The 12,540-nt window shown below is 53.1% G+C and overlaps 1 protein-coding gene across 4 annotated transcripts in view; it reads left to right on the forward strand.

Moving 5' to 3' along the window:
* Positions 1-12,540, forward strand: part of Cmklr1 (chemerin chemokine-like receptor 1) — a 33,786-nt gene that overhangs the window by 6,992 nt on the left and 14,254 nt on the right. The window contains exon 1 of one of the 4 annotated variants that reach the window (XM_090320345.1): positions 7,946-8,118. The exons of 2 other annotated variants lie outside the window; for them this stretch is intronic. In XM_090320345.1, the coding sequence (XP_090176471.1) occupies positions 8,053-8,118 (66 nt within the window). In that variant the 5' untranslated portion in view covers positions 7,946-8,052. Of the gene's footprint in view, positions 1-7,945; positions 8,147-12,540 lie in introns of those variants that run through there. One more of the 4 variants, XM_090320346.1, reaches the window with a different exon arrangement.

The following is a 12,540-nucleotide window of genomic DNA, read 5'->3' on the forward strand; positions in this document are numbered from 1 at the left end:
GAACCTCCACCAGTGCCTGCTGGAGACGACAGCAAAGGGGTGGGAATTTTAGCAGGAAACCGGGAAGCTTCCCAAAGGAGGTCTGTATCTGAGCTGGCCTCAAGGCAGGACTTGACCTTGAGGTGCTTGGAGGAGAATTGGCCAAGAATAAAAGAGATTTCAGACAGAGAGAGCAGCGTGAACCCCTATTCAGCATGGTGGGTGTGGAGTGTCTGGCAGGCCTCAGAGGTCCCGCCCACTTTTTCTGGGTGGTCCAGTGGGCTTCCTTCTGTCCTCCCAGCATCCTCCTCCTTCCTGCACTCGGTGGTTATGGTGCTTACGCTGGAACATTTTGACAATGGAACATTGCAGACAAACCAAAGCTAATTGAGTTAAATTCTACGTCAGCGGAGGGCAAGTTGATTGTGTCTTTATTCCTGGATTAATTGGACCACAATCCTGTTTAGAGAAGAGAATGTTTGCCTGTCTTCCCATCCTCCCCCCGCCCCCCATCATCCTGAATGGTAGTCTCCTTTCTTGACACTCCAGGATTTGCCAAGCTCAAAGTCCAGGAGACCTAAAGTGAGGTTTGGCCATTTGGCTCCATATGTCAAGTAAAGAGCTATGGTGAAAGGCAGAGCAAGGAGGTTTATTCCATGGTTGCCACAGGAAGACAGCACATCAGTACATCTTCAGATGTCTTCAGGGTACAGACTACATCCTCAGGTTTGGTGCCAGTGGCTCACTCCTGTAATCCTAGCCACTCAGGAGGTTAGATCTGAGGATTGCAGTTGTCAAAGCCAGCAGGAAAGTCCACGAGATTTTTTTTTTTTTTTTTTTTTTTTTTGCCAGTCCTAGGTTTGGGCTCAGGGCCTGAGTACTGTGCTTAGACTTTCCCAAGGCTAGAGCTCTACCACTTGAGCCTCAGCACCACTTCCGGCTTTTTTCTATGTATGTGGTACCGAGGAATCGAACCTGGGTCTTCGTGCAAGCTAGGCAAGCACTCTACCACTAGGCCAAACTCCTGGCCCCAAGAGATTTCTTTTTTTTTTTTTTTTTTTTTTTTAATCTCCAGTTAAACTGGAGAGAGAGAAAAAAACCCACAGAACTTGTTTTAATGCTCAAGTGAGAGCATTAGTTTTGGGCCAAAAAGCTCAGAAACAATGCACAGTCTTGGAGTTTAAGCCTCAGGATTGGCACGCGTGCGAGAGAGAGAGAGAGAGAGAGAGAGAGAGAGAGAGAGAGAGAGAGAGAGAGAGAGAGAGAGAAAGGTATGCAGAGTGCAGAGTTCTAACAGTCCCCGGTCCCAGGTGCGAGGCCTGGCTGACCGTGAACTCAGTCTGTGTCTGGAGGGCTCCAGAGCAGCTGTTTATCATGTAGGCAAACAGGAACAAGTCGCATGGTGGGTGATCAAGTTGCATGGAGATGCCTTTAAGATGATAAGAAGGTATTGTCTGGGTGAGGAGGGTAGTATGCCTTCCATGCCACTTGCTTACTTGTGAACCCCCTCTTTCCTGGAACCCCAAGTGGTTGTAAAATGACCTCTGCAGAGAATAGCGCAGATCAGAGGACACAGACACACGATTGGGGAACTCTGAGTTTGTGCTCCGAACCTGGCAAAGCATCTTTTAGGTTGTGTCTTTCAGAGTTGAGAAGAAAGCAGGTATTTCCTTTGGGTATGGCTGGTGCAAGGTAAGAGTGGGGTAGGAATCTTTGGTTCTGGTCTGGCTACGATCACTCAGGAGACCTTGCCAACCCCACAGTGGGCAGACCCATCTGGCTGGCATTCGAAGGCCCACCAGCCTCTGGTTGTTGGGAGGATAGGTCAGGTGACATGAGGAATAGATCTCCAGGGAGTGAGGACAATTTCCAGTCTTTTATAGGACAGACTCAGCTCACAGGGGCTCTTCAGCTGTCAAGGATTTAGGTCAAGAAGAAAAAGGGTTTCTTATGTGAGTGGGAGCACAGGGTCTGGGGGAGGACGGAGCCGGCTCCCCTGGCAGGCCTCCTTTTCTGCTGCTTCCTGGCAGTGACACTGGAAATGGCCTTTAACCTCTTACCAGCCCAATTCCCTCAGTTGTGAAGAGAGTACCAAATCCAGGATGGCACCTGTCATCCTGGCTACTCAGGAGGCTGACAACTGCGGATGGTGGTTCAAAGCCAGCCAGGGCAGCACAGTCCATGAGACTGTTATCTCCAAGAAACCAGCAAAAAGCCAGAAGTGGAGTTGTGACTCAGCCTTGAGTGGCCAAAGCTAAGCAACAGTGCCCAGGCCCTGTGTTCAAGCCCCAGTGCCAGCCCATAAAGAAGAGAAAATACCAGAAACAGAGTTCTCTCGCAGGATATCCTGCATGGCCCGAAGTTGACTATACTGTAGCCTCAGAGTGGGCAGGCTGGCTCAGTGGGAGACCCCAGAATCCCTGAGCCACAGCAAGCTAGAAAATGCCAATTGTGGGTCCCAGTGTCACCCCCAACCTCCCTGGCATCATTCCTCTGTAGGCTGGGCAGTGACCTGACTGTCCGGTTGTTTCTACCACTGGCTGGGGTGGAGGTGGGACTGAGCGGAGACTGTCTAGCCTGAACAAGCTTTCCTTTGCAAGTTTTCCTCCTCTGCCATAAAAAACAAGACATGAAGGAAATTAGAAACAGGACCCCGGGGGTGGGAAAGAGGAGCTGAGCAGCCAGGGCCGGCAGCCCAGGAGAGGCCTTCATCTTTCCGTTTGCCTGTCCGGGCTGGGTGTGTGTGGGGAGGGTTTTGGGTGGCATGGGCTCCCCTGCCCATCCCTTCTCTCCCCTGGGCTGGGCTGCTTGCTGCGTCCACACTCGGTGTTCAAGCTCTCAGCCCTGCCCCAGCTCTTGGTGTATTTGTATTTTCCAGAGCTCCTTGTGGGCCCTCATTCCAAAAGTTATTTCTGTCACTTCTGTCATTTGAAGGACAGGCTATTTCCATTAGGCTGTATCTAGCCAAGATTTGGGCCAAGTTCACCCACTGGGGCCAGTCACGCTGCATGGGTCACTGAAGACTTTAAAACAGCCATGTTTCCATGTTTCTATTATACTCATACACAGTCCTAGTTCACAGCTGGGGAAACTGAGGCCCAGAGAGCAGGGGCCGGGGCATGCATTCCCCTGGCCCTTCTTTCCTGAGCTCACGTTATCTATGTTAGCCAGGTATAGACAGGGCCCTGCTCTCTTGACTCTTTGCTGTCTGCTGGGTTTTGTAGCTTTTACCATTTAGCTTGGAGCTGGGCCTGGATTCAAATCCAGCACCCCTTTATTTCCAGCGGGGCAATCTTGCATGGGTGACTCTCTCTCTCTCTGCCTCAGTTCCTCTGCAACTCTGAGGTGGTGACAGAACCTCTGTAGGCTTTGTGGAAATGACCCAATGGGTAGCCACAAAGAAAACCTGGTGGAGACAGGGAGGGGTGGGCAGCATATAGAAGGTCTCATAGTGGCGCTGGCGACAGCGGAACCCAGCACATAGTAAGTCTGCCATAAAGCAACTGTGGCTAAGAGCATGGTGCTTCAAGTAGGGTGGGTGCATGTGAGGCCCCCAGAAAACATGTTGCGGAATAAAAACCAGGTTTTCAGACCCTAGGTCCAAAGACCAGGAGTCTCATGTTACAGAGGGGGTCTGAGTCACCGTGCCTGTGACAGTGGACACGAGGTGACAGGCCACTGGGTCACGGGGGAATGGAGATCTGTGGTTAGGATCCTCCAGAGGCCATCAGTCCCCCTCCACCCCCCCACCCCCGCTCTAGGCTCCTGGGACTGAGACTTCTGATTTCTGTCATCACCAGGGGAAAGGTGTGTGCTTTGGACTCTTTTCTGTTTTCCCAGGATGCCTTTCCTGGTATCTAGAATAGGGCTGATTTAATTAATGTGTGTGTGTGTGTGTGCGTGTGCGTGTGTGTGTGTGTGTGTGTTGGTTCTAGGGCTTCAACTCAAGGCCTGGACGTGCTCTCCCTAAGCTTTTTAAATTTTTATTTATTTTTTTGTTCAAGACTGTCGTCACTCTACTATTTGAGTCACAGCTCTACTTCTGTTTGTTTTTTTTTCTTTCTTTTTGGTGGTTCATTGGAGGTAGACGTAATGCAATTTTCCTGCTTGGGTTGGCTTTGAACCGTGATCTTCAGATCTCACCATCCTGAGTAGTGAGGAGGACGGGTTTGATCATTTATTCATTTAATGAGTGACAAAGCTGTCCAGCAAAGTGGGGAGAAGCAGGGTGGAGCTGGTAAGCTGAGGACACAGATGGGACCATCTTGTGGTGGCTGAGTCCACACAGCCTGGCACACTGACTGCCGGGGGACACAAGTGTTTGGTAGCTTCATCTTGGGCCCTGGGTAAGGACTTGGGGTGACCCAGCTGAGCACGGGGAGGGGCGGGAAGGGGGATGGGCACATGGAGCCCTGTTGCCCTGAGTGGATTGGAGAGGTAGGATAGCAGGACTCCCTAGGGAGGTAGCCTCAGTTTCCCCATCTGTGGAAAGGGTGTGAAACGATACTTCCACCTGGATAATGAAGGTAGGAAAGGAGGAGAACATTTTCTCCTCCTCCTCCTCCTCCTCCTCCTCCTCCTCCTCCTCCTCCTCCTCCTCCTCCTCCTCCTCCTCCTTCTCTTTCTGTGCAAATTAGAATCGGGCTGATAAACAGCAGCAGGAATGCAGGCTGTTCCTGCCAGGGCACAGCGAGGGGCTCTTGGGACTCAGGGCAGGTGCTAGCTACCATGTTTTACTGGCCATCTGCTTAGTGCTGAGTGCTTCGTGAGTGTGATGCTAGCTACGGTTATTGGCTGAGTGCTTAGTGGATATATGGTGCCGGCAACCCTGTCACTAGCCACTTGCTGGATGCCACGTGGAAATACCAAGACTTCTCTAGGCCTTCAGCAACTTGGGGGCCCCAACACCCGAGTGGCTCTGGGCTGTCTGCACAACCCTGCCGTCTCCTGGCCCCTATCCCCCTTGACCTGCAGTTTTCCTCGGCCTCCTCAAGCCAAGTCTTGAGCCGGCTGTGACCTCCCAAGGCGCTGGGACAGTTTCTCAGCAGAAACAGGTCCAGGCCCTCCCAGGGGAGGGGGTGCCCAGGGGAAGGGCTCCGGGGGGGGGGTCTCAAGCCCTCCGCCCCCGGTGGTGAACACCCCACTGGGTGGAACAAGATGGCTCAGCCTCTGCCAGGCACTTGTCACAGTCTGGGGCCCAGGATCTCAGGCATCACCCAGCGCCCTCTCCTGCCCTCAGTGAAAAGCAATCCCTCACTCAGAGTTGGAGGCCAGGTGTTGTAGTTTTAAGACGCGCAGTTCTTTTGAGGATACCTACTATTATGAAAATAAACCTTGAGGATTCTTCACTCAGCATTATCCTAGACTTGAAACTTTTTGTTATTGTTGTTGCTTTGGGTTTTTCTTTTTGGCCAGTCCTGGGCTTGAACTCAGGGTCTGGGCACTGTCCTTGGACACTTTTTGCTCAAGGCTAGCTCTCTGCCACTTGAGCCACAGCGCCACTTCCGGCTTTTTCTATGTATATGGTACCGAGGAATTGAACCCAGGGCTTTGTGAATGCGAGGCAAGCACTCTACCGCTACGCTATGCTCCCGGCGCCCTAGACTTGAACGTTTACACACAAAAATCGTGGCTCTTAGACTGGGCACAGTTGAGCGCACCTGTAATCCTAGGGCTTAGAGCTGCTGAGACAGCAGGGAGGAGAGTTCGAGGCCAGCTTGGGCTATACAGTGAGGGCCTCTCATAAGTGAAAAAACAAACGTGTACATATAGGCATGCAAGCTGTCATGCATGCATGCATGCGTTTATATACACTGCAGGAAGCCTTGGAAGCCTTTGGGTCACTTGTAGAGAGGGGACAAGCCAGCCACGGTCTCCTGTCAGTAATTCATTTCCAGAAGCTTGTGGTACAAAGACAGGCACCCAGGTGGCTCATACCTGTCCTCCTGGCATCCAGGAGGCTGAGATCTGAGGATCCAGGTTCAAAGCCAGCTGGGGGCAAGAAAGTACTGGTCTGAGGTGTAGACCAGGGCCCAGGTGAGATGGGAAGCACTGAAGGGGGGGCAGGAGTTGGGCAGGGTCTGCAGAGTTAAAAGTTCTGGGCATTTGCCCCATGCCAGCCTGGACTGTTTTTGGAGGCCTGGTGGCTGGGCTGGAGCTCTCTGCTGTTGTCTGGTTACACGACAGCCAAGCATGGCAAGACGAAGGGTTCATTGCCTTTGGTTAAATGCTCAGCCCTGAATCCTGTTCTTCCTGGAGCTCAGTGTCAAGTTGACCTCACTGAGAGCAGACAGCGCAGCTGTGAAGTGGGGGTGGCTGCGTCCACAGGCTCAGCCATGGCGTCTTTGAGGCTGCTTCTGACAAATCCATGCGTTCCCAGACAGCCAGCTCCTCTTCACTGTGTACTTGAGGAAACAGGAGCACAGAGAGGTTAAGCGACTTAACTAGAGACACACAGCCCATGAGTGGCAGGGCCGGGACTGGAAACCCAAGAAGCCTGAAGTACAACACTTAAGCTCACTTTGGTTGAGCTGCTATTCCTACATGCTGAATGAGATCTGTGGCTGGAGGAGAGGAACCAGCTCACGAACATTCTGGAGCTCCCTGTGAGGAGTTTTGTCCAGGACAGAGGCAGAGTCAGAGGGTTGGGCAGACGTGAGGGGGTCTTGGTGGCACTGGAATCAGGGTGATGAGAGTCAGGCAGACTCAGGCCCAAGGGTCAGGGGCGAGGCTCCACTGTACTTAAAGTGTGGCTCTTCACTCACTGCGTATGTTTAAAGACATTGCGCTCAAGTCGGATGCTGGGGGCTCACGCTTGTCCTCCTAGCTGCTCTGGAGGCTGAGATCCGAGGATCACGGTTTGAAAGGGAGGGAAGTCCGTAGGATTCTCATCTCTGATTAACCACCCCAAAACCAGAAATGGAGCTGAGGCTCAAATGGCAGAGCTCCTGCCTTCAGCAAAACCCCCCTAAGGGATAGTGTCTGAAACAAAATAAAACGTTGCACTACAACATTACTTGGTGAGTTGTGTGTGGGGGGGTCTGCCCTTCCTACCCCCACCCCACTGGCATTCACCCACCCGGCTCTGCTCTCCAGGGAGGGTACAGGGCCGTCTATTTTCTGTCCCTGACGACACAGTCGCCCTGGCCTGGATAAGTTATGAAGAAATGAGGCTTATTTGGGTTCATGGCTCCAATCCAAGGCCAGGCGGCCCCATCTGGCGAGGCCACATCTGGTGATGGTCCTGTGGCTGACAGATCCCACAGTGGCCCTGGGTATCACAGAAACACCTCACCAGTTCCCTCTCCAGGAAAGCCATGAACTCCTTAACCCAGGAGTCCAAGAGTGGACCAGGGCAGAGCCCCAGCCACACCCTAGGGTGCCCCTCCCCCCACTCTTCCATGTGGCACCAAGAGTTTCAGGATGGCCCCTTGACACCCTAGCAGGGAGAGACAGAGCTAAGCGTGCATGGGGCCTCGCCTGGAGACCAGGTGAGCTAGATGGGCCTCAGGTAAGATGTCTGGCCTAGAGCAGTTCCCAGGGGAAGGAGGAGGAGGAGGAGGAGGCGAAGGCGGAGTCTGCAGCTGTGGGCAGTGTGTTCCCCTATAGCCTCTTCAGCTGGGGAACGGGTGAGCTGACCCCCACTAGCAGTGTGTGTGTGTGGGGGGGAGAGGTACCAGCACACCCTCGGTGCTAGCTTTGGCAGATGAGTTGTTCAGGGGTTCTGCTTTTCCGTGGGATGGGTGCGCGGTGGGGGCGTGGCCGCCGGGAGGGGGCGTGGCCCTAGCCGCCGGACAGGGGCGTGGCCTCCGGGCGGGGGCGTGGCCGCCGGGCAGGGGCGTGGCCGTGGGGGGGGTCGCCGAGAGGGGGCGTGGCCCTGGCCGCCGGACAGGGGCGTGGCCGCCGGGCGGGGGTGTGGCCCTGGCCGCCGGACAGGGGCGTGGCCGCCGGGAGGGGGCGTGGCCCGTGCACGTGGGCGTGGCCCAGCCGTCCAAGGTTTGTCCCAGCTTCTCCTGTCCCAAGGAGGAAGAGGAGAGGGAGCTGGCTAGAGGAAGGGCAGCGTGGGACAAATAAATGTCTGTGGCTCTGTCCAGGATCCGAGAAGCAAAGGGAAGAGGAGACAGAAGGACGGAGAGGAAGGTGGGCGGTGCCAACAAGGAGCGACAAGGTTTGATCCTGGCCCGTGGAAGAGGGACACGGTGGGGGGGGGCGGTGGGAGGGCTGGCACCCGAGCTTCTGCTGAACTGAGAGAACGGTGGGGTTCTGGGCTGGAGTGCATGGAGCCTTTTGGATAAGGTCAGGAAAAAGATTCTGCAGAGGGCCACCCGGAGATTGGGGCACACAGGGCTTCTCTCTGCCGTGCCCCCCTGGGCTCCAGGGAGACCCCCGGTGCTGCTCAGGTTCTTGCACAGTTCGGCTCTGTCCTGCTCCCCTCGTGCCTGGGAGAGTGTGTGTGTGGGGGGGGGATGTTCTGGCCATGACAGCCAGTTCAGGTCACAGGGCCCTGTTCCAGCAGGTCCATGAGTGTGGGCGTCTGGTTGCCTCCCGCAGTCTCAGCCAGGCTGACTTCTGCTCCTCAGCTGTTGCCTCTTCCAGGCAGCCTTCCCTGACTTGCCAACTGGGGGACCCTCCTGGGCCTGGGGTGCCCACTGGCCTTTGCATCCTGGTGATTCCTCTGGTCTCTCCTGCCTGGCCAGGGGCTGTGGGCACCCAGGGTGGGGTGGGGGGCCCTGGTCACACCACTCCAGGTAGCTTGTGGCCAGGGACCAAGAAGGATCAGGAAAGTGAGAGTAGCTGATGGGGAAACAGGTGCCAGGTGCCCCTGTCTCCTGGTGGCAGAGGGTCTGGCAAGATGGTTTCTTTCTCTTCCTCCCTCCCTTCCCCCTCACCTTCCTTTCATTTTTTTCGTGTGTGTGTGTGTGTGTGTGTGTGTATATGTGTGTGTATGTGTGTGTGTATGTGTGTGTGTATGTGTGTGTGTGTATGTGTGTGTATGTGTGTGTGTGTGTGTGTGTGTGTGTGTGTGTGTGTGTGTACGTGCACGCCAGTACTGGGCTTTGAATTCAGGGCCTGGGCGCTGACCCTGAGCTTTTTCACTTAAGGCTAGACACTTGAGACATAGCACCACTTCACGCCTTTGCTGGTCAATTGGAGATAAGAGGCCCCATGGACTTTTCTTCCCAGGGTGGCTTTGAACCTTACTCCTCAGATCTCAACTGTCTGAGTAGCTAGGATAATGGGTGCCCAGATCTTTTTTTTTTCCTTCTTTCTTTTTAAATCATCTTTCCACAGAAAGGTACTGCCTGGGCATGTAAGATACGCTGAGTTTGTTCCCCACTATTATAAAACAAACAGAAAATAGCAGCAAAAAAAAAACTCCTTTAGAATTGTACCATATACAGCAGTAAGACTCATAATCATATTCAACAATAATAATGTTGACTATAATAATAATATAAAATAAAATAACACTAGTAATATATTGTAATATAATAAATAATATACTAAAAATGCAATATACTACTACTAATACAATAATAATAGTTGTTGAATGATGCTGATGATTTAGCATGGAACATGCATTATTAGCTTTTCCTATTTTCTGTTTCTTAAATGATCTCCTAACACCCACTCCATGTGCTCATACTCCCATGTTTTAACAAATAGGGAAACTGAGGCATCAAACTTAAGAAACAGAGAGGTCTCACAGGAGCTGTGTGGCAGAATTGACATTTGAACTGGGGTATCTCTAGGGTCTTAACCATCCTTTAAACATCTCATGTGAAGCATAGCTTTGGGGTTCCAGTCTTGGCTTCCCTGTTTTCGAGCTGTGTGACGCCGGTCAAATCGCTTGATGTCTCTGAGCTTGGGATCTCCGCTGTGAGGTTGCAGTTGTCATCAGAGCTGTTGAGAGGCTGAGACAAAGTGAGGGGTGGGGGTGGAGTGGCCTGAGGATTGTCAGTAACACTTTTCTGTGACTCAGTGGTTTTCAGGGTCTGGGAGGTTGAGAGGGGACGCGCAGACTCCTCTGTGAGCCACTTAGGGCCCTCAGGAGATGGGCTGGAAGAACTTTGAGTGCTTTCCAGGATTGAGGACTCCTGTCCAGGAGAGGACAGCACCTTGCCCTAACAGGGTTTTATTTTGTTTTCCCACTTAGTTCCAGGCTAGAAACTTCTTTTGAATTCTTCCCTGGGGAGGCAGAGAGGCCTGTTTATGGGGGACAGGAGCTTTTCACCCCAGAGAGGCTCTGCCATCACAGTTTTAGTTTAGAACTGAATGCCAGGTGGAAGCCAGCTTTGACCTGTGGGTATGGCTCACAGGGTTGCTTGCATTTACCACACCGCTTCCAGAATTCTGTTCCTGGCACTCAAGTTCCAGCCTTGCTGGAAACGCTGGCTGGCTCTTGGTGGCGCAGCTCTCTGTAGATGCCCAGCTCCGGCCTTCACAGCGGGGCACCCAGAGACCTCTCTACTTTTAGGGTTGACCTGGGGGAGGGGGCCCACTTGCCCACACACACGGGAGGCATTTTTTCTTATGGATGTTTCCAGAGCTGTGAAGGAATCCAACAATTAGCATCTTTTGTTTACTGGTGTATTGACGCATTGAGGATAAAGGTTTTTTAGGACCTGGGATGGCGGAGTAGAAAGAGCCCTGCTGACGCTGGCCCATGTGTAGGGGGCTGGGACAGGTTTCTGTGGAGTGAGTGGAGATTGTGCTGATTGTCTGTCTCTCTCTTTGCTGCGGGCTTGTTGGATCATCTATCTCTTCTTTCAGATCCTGGTTTAAATTTTGTGCCTGCGGAGAAGGCTCGAGGGCTTGGTTTTCCTATCTGCATTCCATCTGGCCGATTCCAGGCTCGACTGGCGTCTTCATCTCTCCAGGCCTGTTTCACCTACGTCTCTTCTGGACCTTGCTCGTTCCCTTTCCACCCTGACTTCGTAGAAGCCCCTCCCTCTCTCACATTTCTAACTCCGGGTCCCGCTTCCCCCAGCATCTCTGGGAACCAGTGTTGTCTCTGATCAACAACAGGAGTGGGAGAAGAAACAGCTCACGCGGCTGGGGTTAGGGAATGAGACTTCCTGTGGGACCTTGTATGGGAGACGTAAGGTGTTAGAGGCATTCCTGGGTGGGAGAAGAAACCAGCACCTGAGAGAGAAGGCTGAGGCCCCATTTGCTCCTCCAGGAGACCAAGCCTTGAGAACTCCAGATGCCATGAAGGCAGAGTGAATTATAAACAGTGTGCTATCTTTTCTGCCAAACAAGACAACTTAGGATATACATTTGTATTTGATTCAAAGCCACTCTGGAAGGTGACAGGAAAATGTTACCCATTAGATTGCTTAGCCAAATATTTATTTTTAAAAAGCCAAGTTGCAATTATGACTAACCATCCAGGCTGCAGTTGGTATTATTATAGTATCACTGAATATGTTAACGCTGTTATGAATGAATTATGTTATTAGGTGTAGTGTAAACTCCAGGGTCTGCCATTCTCACCACCATCATTGCCTTGCTCATTAGCACATGGATGCTGGGGAGTTTTAGACCCATCTTTGCCTGATTCTCCTTTCCCTGGTTGGTATAAAGAGCAGGCTCTTTCTTTGCATCTACTTCTCAGGGTCCACGTTGTCCTGGTGGCTGGGATGGGAGCCTTACGTGGCCATGCGTGGCTAAGTTGGGGCATCTCTCTCTGAGCCCTTGGTGTAGAGAAAAATAAATAAGTAAATGTTTGGTCTCGGGGCAGATTGAAAGTGGGAGCCTGTCTGCCCAGAAGCCCTTGCACCATCCCAGTTCCTGAACCTTTCTGAACACAGCCCCGGCCGCCATCCACGGGCCCTGTTCACGGAAACCTCCTCTTGGCCCCGGGTGTGACTCACTGGCCTCACAAGGCTCTGAGTTCCATCCCCAGCCACCACAAATGAAAAGAGAATCCAGCAGGTAAACAGCCAAACCTCTCCTGCCATATCCCGTGGCCAGGAGGGCCCAGGGTGAGCGTTGCCCTGCTGTGGCCCGATGGCCCTTGGCTACTTGTCCCAAAGACAAGACTGTGACCTTTCCCTCTTTCTTTCTGAGGGCTCTGCCTGGCTCTCTGGTCTCTGGGGAGTGTGGCAATCCCTCGGTCACCAACGCCAGGAATGTTCTCCTGCTGCTTCAGCGCTCCAGGCTATGTCTACCTGGACCTGGGCGCCAACATTCCTGTGCCACCCTCCCCGTGCCCTCAGCTCCTTTGGCTCCAGGGAAACATTCTTTGTACTCTAGGTCCTGTCTTCCTTTCTCCAGGTCTCTCTGTCCCTCAGGGTCTTTGCTGCCACCCCCTCCCCCAACCTTGTTCTCTCCCTGTCAATCAATTGCTTCGCCCCACCTTTGTCCCCCTGCTCTGTCTCTGGGCTTCTCCCAGATGTCACCCCCACCGTCTACCCCTTCACCTCTCTCTGCAATTTGGTTAAAGGCCTGTGTCTTCCTCCCTCCCCTCCCCTCCCCTCCCCTCCCTCCCTCCCGCCCTCCCTCCCTTCATGCTTGCTTGCTGGCTTACTTTCTTACGTTTTCTCCTTCCAGTCCCAG

This window comes from Megascapheus bottae, chromosome 28 (assembly GCF_031878675.1).
Source record: "Megascapheus bottae isolate mThoBot1 chromosome 28, mThoBot2.hap1, whole genome shotgun sequence".
Taxonomy (NCBI): domain Eukaryota; kingdom Metazoa; phylum Chordata; class Mammalia; order Rodentia; family Geomyidae; genus Megascapheus; species Megascapheus bottae.